The 10,664-nt window shown below is 41.8% G+C and overlaps 1 protein-coding gene across 1 annotated transcript; it reads right to left on the bottom strand.

Annotated features, from left to right (window-relative positions):
* Nucleotides 1-3,743: 3,743 nt before the first annotated feature.
* Nucleotides 3,744-6,843, bottom strand: LOC144521532 (transmembrane protein 80-like). The gene is made up of 6 exons (XM_078256083.1): nucleotides 6,773-6,843; nucleotides 6,492-6,514; nucleotides 6,270-6,363; nucleotides 6,093-6,185; nucleotides 5,050-5,251; nucleotides 3,744-4,121 (listed from the first exon to the last, which is right to left on the bottom strand). The coding sequence occupies exons 1-6, from the start codon at nucleotides 6,789-6,791 to the stop codon at nucleotides 4,109-4,111; spliced, it is 444 nt and encodes a 147-aa protein (XP_078112209.1). The 5' UTR covers nucleotides 6,792-6,843; the 3' UTR covers nucleotides 3,744-4,108.
* Nucleotides 6,844-10,664: the final 3,821 nt, after the last annotated feature.

Raw genomic sequence — 10,664 nt, 5'->3', positions numbered from 1 at the left:
TTGAAGAGCCGATTCACCAACGCCCCTATTCTCTCTCAACCTGACATTTCCTGTCAGTTTGTTGTGGAAGTGGACGCATCTGATGTGGGGGTTGGCGCCATCTTGTCCGAGCGAAGCTCCACTGACAGTGAACTCCATCCCTGTGCCTTCTATTCTCGTCGTCTCTTGCCTGCGGAGAGAAATTACGATGTGGGAAACCGGGAGCTTCTCGTTGTTAAACTCTCCTTGGAGGAGTGGCGCCGCTGGTTGGAGGGGGCGGAGCAACCGTTTATTGTCTGGACTGACCACAAGAATCTTGCTTACGTGCAATCTGCTAGACGTCTCAACTCCCGTCAGGCCAGGTGGGCTTTGTTTTTTGGACGTTTTTAATTTTTCTCTGACTTTCCGACCTGGTTCAAAGAACGGCAAGGCGGACGCCTTGTCCCGGATGTTCTCCAAGACGGAGGAGAGTGGGGCCAAGACTGAGACGATTCTTCCCCGGGACTTCGTCGTTGGAGCAGTTACTTGGAGGATTGAGGAGGTTATGGCGGCCTTTCGGACCCAGCCCGGTCCCGGTAACGGTCCACCGAGTCGGTTGTTTGTGCCAGAGTCTGTCCGTTCTGCTGTTCTCCAGTGGTCCCACACCAACAAGATGGCTTGTTATCCTGGTGTGGCTCGGACTATGGCGTTACTACGCAGACTATTTTGGTGGCCTGTCATGGGAGAAGATACCCGGAGGTTTGTTGCTGCCTGTCCAGTTTGTGCGCAGAATAAGAGTACCAATCGGCCCAGCTCTGGACTTCTTCACCCCCTACCTGTTCCCCGGCGACCATGGTCGCATCTGGCCTTGGACTTTATCACTGGGTTGCCCTCTTCTGATGGGAACACTGTCATTCTGACTATTGTGGACAGATTCAGCAAGTTCGCCCACTTTGTGCCCATCTCCAAACTTCCCACTGAGACGTTCAAAATCCTTGTTTGGGAAGTTTTCAGGGTCCACGGTCTGCCCAGTGTCATTGTTTCCGACCATGGTCCTCAATTTACCTCAGCTGTCTGGAAATCCTTCTGTTTGGCCATTGGAGCTACAGTCAGTCTCACGTCTGGATTTCACCCCCAATCTAATGGTCAGGCTGAGAGAACCAGAAGATGGAGTCCACACTTCGCTGCCTTGTCTCCTCCAACCCCACCTCTTGGGCCTCTCAGTTGCCATGGGTCGAGTATGCCCATAATACTCTCTCCACATCTGGCACTGGGATGTCTCCCTTCCAGTGCCTTTACGGCTACCAACCTCCCTTGTTCCCTTCTCAGGAAAAGGATCTCTCGGTTTCCTCTGTCCAAGCCCACATTCGCCGTTGCCACCGGACCTGGCATCGGGCCAGAAGGGCCCTCCTTAGAGTTTCTGACCGGTATCAGCTCCAGGCTAATCGTCGCCGTATCCCAGCTCCCACTTATGCCGTCGGAGATAAGGTCTGGTTGGCTACACGGGATCTCTCTCTGCGGACAGAGTCAAGAAAACTGGCACCTAAGTTCATTGGTCCATTTGTGGTGGAGAAGGTCATTAATCCTGCTGTGGTTCGACTCAAATTGCCCAAGACGCTCAGAGTCCATCCCGCCTTTCATGTCTCCTGCCTCAAGCCTGTTCTCCTCAGTCCTCTGTTGCCTCGTCGTCCTCCTCCTCGGAAGATCGGAGGTGGTCCTGTCTACACAGTGCACCGCATCATGGATTCCAGACGGCGGTGTCGGGGTTTCCAGTATCTCGTGGACTGGGAGGGTTATGGTCCTGAGGAGTTGGATTCCTCTGCGTTACATCCTTGATGATGACCTCCTTCGTGACTTCTACCGCCTCCATCCTGGTGCTCCGGGTAGTCCGCCCGGTGGCGTTCGTCGGAGGGGGGGGGGGGGTACTGTCATGAATCCCGCTGTCGGAGTCTGTTTTCTGCCCGAGTTGCCTGTATTGTGTCCTGGAGTCTGTTTTTCTGAGTTTCCTGAACGCACCCTGTTTGGTTGCCTGTTGACGAAGCAAGGCGGAGATCTCTCAACTACCCACACCTGCATCTCATCAGCTACCTGCACACCTGGTCCTGATCATCACCTCTCCACTTCTTAAGCTCTGACCTGACATCCATTCCCTGCCGGATCGTTAGCCATGAGCAGTATGTTGTGCCTGTGTATCAGCCTCAGTTTACTAATAGTTAGTTTTGCTGGTCTGTTATTGTTGTTCGTTGTGAACTTACCTTCATTTCCTCTATCTGCAGTTACTCTCCCGGGATTTTCACTCGACCTCTGCCTGGTCGTCTGTTGCTTCAGAAACAACATTGGATCTGCTCATTCCCTCCCACCTACTCACCTCCACTGCCTGCTCTGTCACCTGGACTCTCCTGCTTCCACATTTAATTCACTCTTAATAAATACTCACCTTTATTCAACTCAGCGTCCTGGTCTGCTTCTGGGTTCCGCTCTAGTGAAATGTGACATTAAGTGTGGACTACAACCAAAGTGTTTTTTTTTTTGTTTTTTTTTGTTTTTCTCCCCCCTCCCTCAGTTTGATTTAAATGATTTCTGATCGTTTCAGTAGGCTATATTGCAAGAATACAAAAGCAAAAATTACAGAAGAGTAAGAATAAAAACATTACTTTGTAACAAATGACTTTTTTCATTCTTTAATCATCTCTTGATTCATCTTGATGCTTTGCGGATCCCAACCCCAAGGTTGCCAATGCTGTAAAGCATGAGTGCCCCAAGACCTTATGTGATACCCTGGGTGACCTTTAGAACATTTATATGGCAAAGAACAGATTTCAAAAATGCTGTTAATGATTTACAATGCATAAGCCCAATTCCATTTTATATGCAAGCTCTTCAGTTTTGTGATCCTTCCATTTCCGCAGGTTTTCTTTGTGCAGCAAAATAGTGACTGGTCTAAACTAGTTGGATTTAAAAGGAGCAACAGTGTGGAACACTGCCCAGGTTTCAATGTCACTGGCTGGTAAGAATGACCACTCTTTGTCCAGCTGCAGTGAGCTGTCCCTGCAAAGAAAATCATTAAGATAATGCTGTTGTCCTCCTCTGGGTATAGTACTGTATTTGAACAACTACTTTGCATTTTTGTTAAAACACAATAATTAAAGAATTGAACATTCCCCATGAAACCAGCAGTCAGATGCAATTAAAAGGGGGAAATATAAATACTTGCACACACAGTGGCTTGACCTACAGTCAGTGACATGCACAAGTGTTTGTCTGTGCTCGGCTGTTGCTCAAGCGCAGACACTCTGAAATGTGATTTGTTTTGAAACTGGTTACTTTGGAAACCTTGCTATTGGGTTTGATCATTAACTCAAGCTGTCAGTAAAAGAAATCACCTGTTTGAGGAATGTGGGGGAGGAAATTACTAATAGTTACAACAATCTGACTAAGGAGCCAAACTAAAACATTCGTTCTCAACCTAGAATATGTTTTTACAGGTGCCATTTGAGTCAGTGTCAGGTACTCTAAAGAGATTGAAGCACAACTAAAAGCATGTTATAGTTCGTTACAGATGAATAGGAATATTGGAAGGTTATTTGCATGTATAGTCGAGTGTGACCACACTCCAGTTGACCTGAGTTTTAAAAAAATGGAAGACATGGGATAAGAAAATGTTCCTTTTTTTTTAGGAATAAAATCAGTGTTGTCACTATTCAAATCGTAATCAAAACAGTTCTGCCCTCTACTGGTGATGAAATAGAGACTTAGAGAAACTTGAAATAGAAACTTACTTATTATTATTGTATGTTTAATATAAATAATCAATAGTAACACAAATACATATATTAATCTTCAACAACAACAACAACAAAAAGAGCATAGGGAAATTAAAGAAAAATCTGTTACTATGTTTCTATGGCAAACAGGCCTGACTGGACCAAAGTTAAATCCCTGAGAGATCCTGCCAGCACAGATGAACCAGTACGTAGTATTTTACAAATTAAGTTATAAAAATAACAGTCCAAACAAACAGTCTTCACCTTATAAATATTGAAACTGTCTTAAAGACAAAGTTACTTTGATTTCTGGCCGTACCAAAGAAGTGCAGACGGGCTGTGAGTTCAGCTATAACATACAACATGAAGATGAAGAGAAGGCGTCTTCATGAATAGACACTAAAAGACACAAAGAAGAGCAAAAACAAATCAGTTGTTACTGTACATTCATCTGTACCTGAACAAACAGCACAAAGCACAAGAAACACAAAATAGTGTGTGAAACAATGTGTAGTTATCCAAAATCAATCTTGCAAATGACTGCAGGTTTAGTTAAGTCTTCATCCACGTTGATGTATGAATGTATTTCGGCCATCAGCCACCTCAGAATAAGAGATTGGATTATTGTCCTTGGATCTATCTTGAGAGGAAAATTTGTGGATGTGACGACATTGTACAAGGTATACAGTATCACTTGAATGAATGCCACCCATATAAATAATTCAAACTAGTCCTAAAGGGAACCAGGGCTTATTTCAATCATGGACTAAAGCATGAACAAAAGGAAAGCTCAGTGCAGTCAGGTTTTTCAAAACATATGTATGAGATGCTAATTATGTCGAAATATCTTTTCAATCAAAATAAATGGAGACTATTAATGTAGGCCAGTCTTTTCATGTGATAATGAAGTATGTAGTCTATATCTGACACCAGATATTGCAATTTACCGACCCGTCTATCATTTATGCTGATATGCAACTGTCAAAAAAAGATTTGTGATCTCACAGCCATCTATCATGGTTGGTGTAGTCTTGCATTGCCAGACCTATCTCCACAGCGCTGTGTTAGCAATGGAGTATGGTCTGGATACAACGCCTATCTATCCTGGGATAGGGGGAAAACACTCTGGATTGTTTGTATTTCTTTAAACCAATCCCAACCGTCCGGGGTGGCGCTAAGCCCCAATAGCGGAGATAATGAAAGGGGAGGTACATCCGGCACGTGATGTCAGGTTCAATCCCAGCAATGACATCCGTTGAGCCAGTCTATGGCTAATGTGGTTTAATATACACTGTCTGTGATGAAAACTAATGAGAGTGGGACTGACCTGGCCAGTCGGGCTAGAGTGCTGAGAGCCAGGACTCCATCTAAGCCGTAGGCAACGAGTAAGACACTGCTAATGATTACGTCTGCCCTCATCACGTACGTCTGCCACACTAGGAAGTAGATCGTCAGCAGGATAGTTGTCCCTGTCACAATGAGGTTAGCCAGAATATAGCGCTCACTCTCCGTCAGGTTGCCCTTCACACCTGCACAGGGTAAAAGACGGTGGGAGAAGGTTGTCAGTTACTGTTGAATCTGTTGTGTTCTGTTGTTAAAGGGAAGACAAAAATGTTATGCTAGGAATTGAAATCAGGATGTCTCATGCTCAACCATTTTTTCAAAGCATATCACAGGTTTTGACATCCTACAGGCAGCTCTCGCTTACCACCTATTTTAGCACTTTACAAAATCACTTGCAGACTCAGGAGAGTCATGTTTCAGTGAATATCTTCTATCTTCACTTAAAGTCAACACTTTGTTAATTTTAAGAGATTGGATTGTTTTGAAATATCTCTTGTCTCCATTAGCCTTGAACGTATACACCATGTTGATAGAAAATGTAATTCCTAAGACAAACAATAATAACTCATGTTGTAGCAGTTTTGATTGCATTAAAAGGTTGCTCTTCGATTAAGACTCAAACAGGACAAACTTGAAAGCTGCTGGAAGTCTGATTTAAGTATGTCACTCCATTTCAGACGTAGATACTAGAATTCCCAATGGTCCTTTGCCTACTAATTAGTGTTATCTGTTTTGTTATTTACTGTATAAGTTAGATGTAAGAAGAAGCATTGTAAAGTATATATAGTTGTGATTACATCAGTACAAGTGTACAAGTGTTCATCAACCTAAATAAAACTATGATATGCTTTGGGAAATGGATGGTAAGCAATAATGCATGATAATGCAATCAAGTATACTGTACTTAATTGTATGCAGAAAGTTAACCGACATGGTCATAAGCTCTATGCTAAAGTGGCAGCATGCCCATAATGGAGGCATGCTTGAAAGGCAGTCATGGTTCGATGTGTGACTCTGTTCTCTCACCACAGAAAAAATGGAGGAAATCCAGAGCAGCCAGGAGGAACAGCAGACAGACATCACAGACCAGTGCATCAACAGGATAAGGCAGCACCAAGCCTGACAGCGAGAGACACATTTACTGTTCTCCATAGGTACATCAAAAAAAATAACCCGGGGCTGTCTTACATGTTCAGCACTCACTCTTTCTGATGATCAAGCCGAGAGTGAACAGGAAATAGAAGACAAAGTAGACTGTTGTCAGTTTCAGCAGCAACTGGAAAGTAACAGATGACAGCTGGGTACAGAGTTAAGGTGTTATATTCATCATCAGTCAGTCAGTCAGCGACAGAGAGAGTCGATTGTCCTAAGTAGTTAACGTACTTTAGACGTACGTTACTCAGTTGAATGAAAAGAAAAGGATACTACACTGACGTTAGCTGATCTTCCTAGAGAGAGAGAGAGAGAGAGAGAGAGAGAGAGAGAGAGAGAGAGAGAGAGAGAGAGAGAAACGCAATGAACAAAGTTAGCTAATTGTCTTTACGTCCTTGAATTAACACAGTGAAACAAAACAGGAGTATTGATACCCAAACTCTCCAAAGTGGCTGTTAATAATATGAATGAATTTGTTAGCGGTTTGACGTAGCTAGTTAGCTTAAAAGCGTGTCTGTAGCAACCGTAGCAACCATAGCAACGCGTCTACCTACCAGGTCCATGCATCGCCATTTTGATTTATTTTCCCTCCTCAGCTCTGTCACTTCCAACCAAAAGGATGCACGTCTCTGCCTACTGGCTGGAAGACGAACTACAGCCAAAGAGCGCAGTCTTCTAAGAATGTAGAATGTAGGCTAATGTAGGCCTATACTGCTTACGTTATCTAAGAAGTACGGTTAAAATTAGTCTCGCATTGCCAGACCTTACTCCACCGCGCTTAGATAGCTATATCTTTAGATACATATATATAGTATGGGTTAAAAATGAATGGGTCCTGCAGGACTTTATTATTTTAATAATTCTGTCAACAGGGCAAGCATGTACAACATGATTTTTTGTACGTTGGATCTAATTTTTTTTGTTTGTAATATATTTTTGTATAAATTATTGTTGATCTATGCATGCTAATTGTTTACTTGTACGTTTGTATATTGCATTTTGTAAAAAAAAAAAATTAAAAATTGTACATTGTCCATTAACATTATTTCTTTTCTGATTGGATGGCAGGCGTCTGTTTGAATGCCATGGACTGCTGCTCAAACATAGCTCCATTAACGTCAGTCACTGCACAAGGTATTTCAAAACTGCAGGTAGGTGGCCTAACTATAATTTACACAACCTTAGTTAAATGTTAAGACTCACTCCACTCTAATCAACCTCCAGCAAAGAAGCTCTGATAAACCCACTGTAGCTATGTATGTAGCCTGTTCTACATTCTTACCACCAAATGGCAAATGTTAGCAACTAGGATAGCCTAGCTGCTGGTGAAGCATTTAGCTAGCAGCTAAAGAGGCAACACGTTTTCTCAGTAGTTAACAAAGACCAGAGCAAAAAAAAGAGTAAATATTTATTTTGGCAAGTGAATGAAAATCAATGCTAATGTTGCTCCATGTCTGCTGCATTTGCAACCACGTTTGGTAACATGTTTAGTATAGCAATTTTATAAGGTGATAATATGTTGATGCTTTTCCTTTCAGCTTGTTAAGCTGCCCTCATGTGGCCAAAACATCAATTAATGTCGCTTTAAATAATGGATGACGATTGGAAGACAGATCCCAACGTAAGTGCGTGGTCATTAGATAGATAGATAGATAGATAGATAGATAGATAGATAGATAGATAGATAGATAGATAGATAGATAGATAGATTTTTATTGATCCCAAAAAAATGGGAAATTACGGTGTTGCAGCAGCAATAATATCAGACACACATCACACATACAGAATATACATGAAGTAAAAGGATACAATATACATGAAATAATAATAGGATAGAATATAAGAACAAATAGTTTAAAATATCTATAAGTTGGGACTAAAAACTGTACAACTGTTTAAATAGTATTTATAAGCTTGTTTAACCACGTTTAAGCTGTAGGTAAACAAACCTATTGTGCAAGTTGCAAATAGTGCAGTTTTGATGTCTATGAGTCTTATCTGTCACTCAGTGAAGAAGTGTTAAATAGTTTGATTGCCTGTGGTAGGAATGATTTCTTGTATCGGTCCGTGCGACATCGAAGCTGTCGGAGCTTCAAGTTTTTGCAATAATACAGTACACAGAAAATGAATGTGGTGGAGGCCCTCCACAAATATTTGATATATCTGGACACAATTTGTCATGTCACTTAAGCTCCATATTTTTTAAATAATTACTTCAGCATACAGACAAACTTATTTTTGCCAATTATGTGCACCTTGCTTGATCTTGCTACATTTATTACCCGGAGACTCACTCTATCTTTACCTGCCAAACCTTAACCCACAGCATTACCTAACTCCCTAACCTTAATCCTAAGATTTAATATTTTACCTTTTGTCCCAAAATAGGAGGTGAGTTGTCGTAATGTGACTTTGTTAACAGGGTTTATCTCCACACAACATGCTTAGTTAAGATTAGTACAAGTGAGCTACACACTCACTCACTCACTCACACACACACACACACACACACACACACACACACACACACACACACACACACACACACACACACACACACACACACACACACACACACTCACATTCACGAACATGCAGAGAGAGCTATATGGGATAAGAAATATAGAATACCAAAATGAACTGCTTTAGCATAGCCAGCTGTTTCATTGTCCGCTGCAGCCTCTATCTGTTTCTCTTTCTTGCTTGTCCTCTGAAACAATCTGCATAGTGTGGCTGAAAGAACGGAGGCGTTGTTTTGGTTGAATGGAGGAAAAGCAGAGGGGTGGAAGGGGTGGAGAGGGAGATGCTCCAGCTGTGGGGGAACAAGACAACACAACAGCATCTCACATGTGGGTGAGGCAGGGGGGAGGGGGCGTCAAGGCTGTGGGGGCTGCACACAGTGGCATTGTTATAGGGGGGGTGGGATGCAGCTGATAAGGTTGAGAGAAATGGATCATTCGCTCAAATTCTCCCCCTGGGAAGCCTTGACACAAAACACTCCTGTTACTGTATGGTTGTTTAAGATGGAATTTACTGTAAAGAGACTGCACTGATTTTTTTTTAAATCACTACACAACATACTGTAGATCAAATGTTTTGTAGGGAGTTTAGTTTAGGGAGAGAGAAAATATTGTTTTTAAATTTATTTTAAGAACCATGAATCAGGTAGTGTTAAAACTGAACTTGACAGCACATTATTATTAAGTGTGTCCAAAACATCCAGACCTGACCTATAAGGGCATGCTGTTTTTACTAAGTTAAAATGTTTTCATAAAGTTAAAGCAAAGTCACATCAATGACTTAAATCAGTCAGAATGCTTTAAAAATCAGTTTAACACCCTAGCCTCTATTAGAATATCAGTCAAAACTCAATACACAAAAACCTAAGCGAAAACAAGGGAGAAACCTCAGGAGGAGGAGCAACAGAGGAGGGATCCCTCTTCTGGGCGAAAGGAAAAATATATTTGTTTCAAATATCAAGCCATTTGTCTCATCCATGTAGGGCTGCAACTAACAATTATTTTAATTATGGATTATATTATGGATTTCTGATCATTAAAAACGCCCATCAAAGAGCCCAAAGGGATGTTTTCAAATTTAATTCACTAACAAATATGACCAAAAAAAAGCAGCCAGCAAAGTTTAGGCATTTGTGCTTGTTTGATTATCAATAGTTGCTGATTAATTTTCTTTAGAATCACCAAGACCAATCAATCGGCTAATTGTCGCAACTCTTTATAGGAGGTCTTTATGTGAGGTAAATAACATTGTTATTTACATTGTAACTTTAAACCAATTGTTGAGTACCACAGAGACACACGCGTCCTATAAGATTCTTTTTTTTTGGTCCGGGGATAATTGCAGCAGCCTGGCGCACATCCCTCACCTGCCTCAGCTCCTCTCCTCCGAGTCTGTGGTGCACACATCCTGTTTGAGAGGGAGAGGCGAAGGAGGAAGAGAATCAACAGAAGAGACTTTTTAGCCAAGTTTAGTCAACTTTTACGCACATTTCTATTTTATTTTGAAAGACTTAGGCTATATTTTCCTGTCGATTTTTCCACAGACTGATATTTTTTTTTTGCCAAAGATTTATTATGATCCTACTTCTGGGAGCTGAAATGAAAGTGCGCCTGAAGGCAACATTTTTAACGTTGTTCATATACGGATTTTTGTTGGCACCTTAATTAAGTCTATAGTTTTAAAGTTGTAGCCTAAACCTTGCGTCATTGGAGGCGTTTGGCTAAAGGACGTCAATCCAGTGCCAAGTTGTTGAACAGGAGAAAGAAGTTCTCCGCATGAAGCGTTGGATTTATGTGAACTAAAACAAGAAGTCGTCACTAAGAAAATAATCTGGATTCCGTGATGTGTGTTTGAAAGTTTCCCCGATCCGAATTTATTTCGTTCGGACAGGGGGGGACTTTAATGGATTTTTTATGTGGGACCCGC

The sequence above is a fragment of the Sander vitreus genome, chromosome 8 (assembly GCF_031162955.1).
Source record: "Sander vitreus isolate 19-12246 chromosome 8, sanVit1, whole genome shotgun sequence".
NCBI lineage: Eukaryota > Metazoa > Chordata > Actinopteri > Perciformes > Percidae > Sander > Sander vitreus.
The sequence above is the reverse complement of the archived record's forward strand: the minus strand, read 5'-3'. Positions and strand labels throughout refer to the sequence as shown.

Bases quoted from the DNA above. Each gene is read 5' to 3' on its own strand.
- LOC144521532 (XM_078256083.1), bottom strand. The intron at 6,186-6,269 runs GTGAGTGCTGAA...TCTCGCTGTCAG, and splicing joins CGGCTTGATCATCAGAAAGA to GCTTGGTGCTGCCTTATCCT. The intron at 5,252-6,092 runs GTGAGAGAACAG...TACCCTGTGCAG, and splicing joins TTTCCTCCATTTTTTCTGTG to GTGTGAAGGGCAACCTGACG.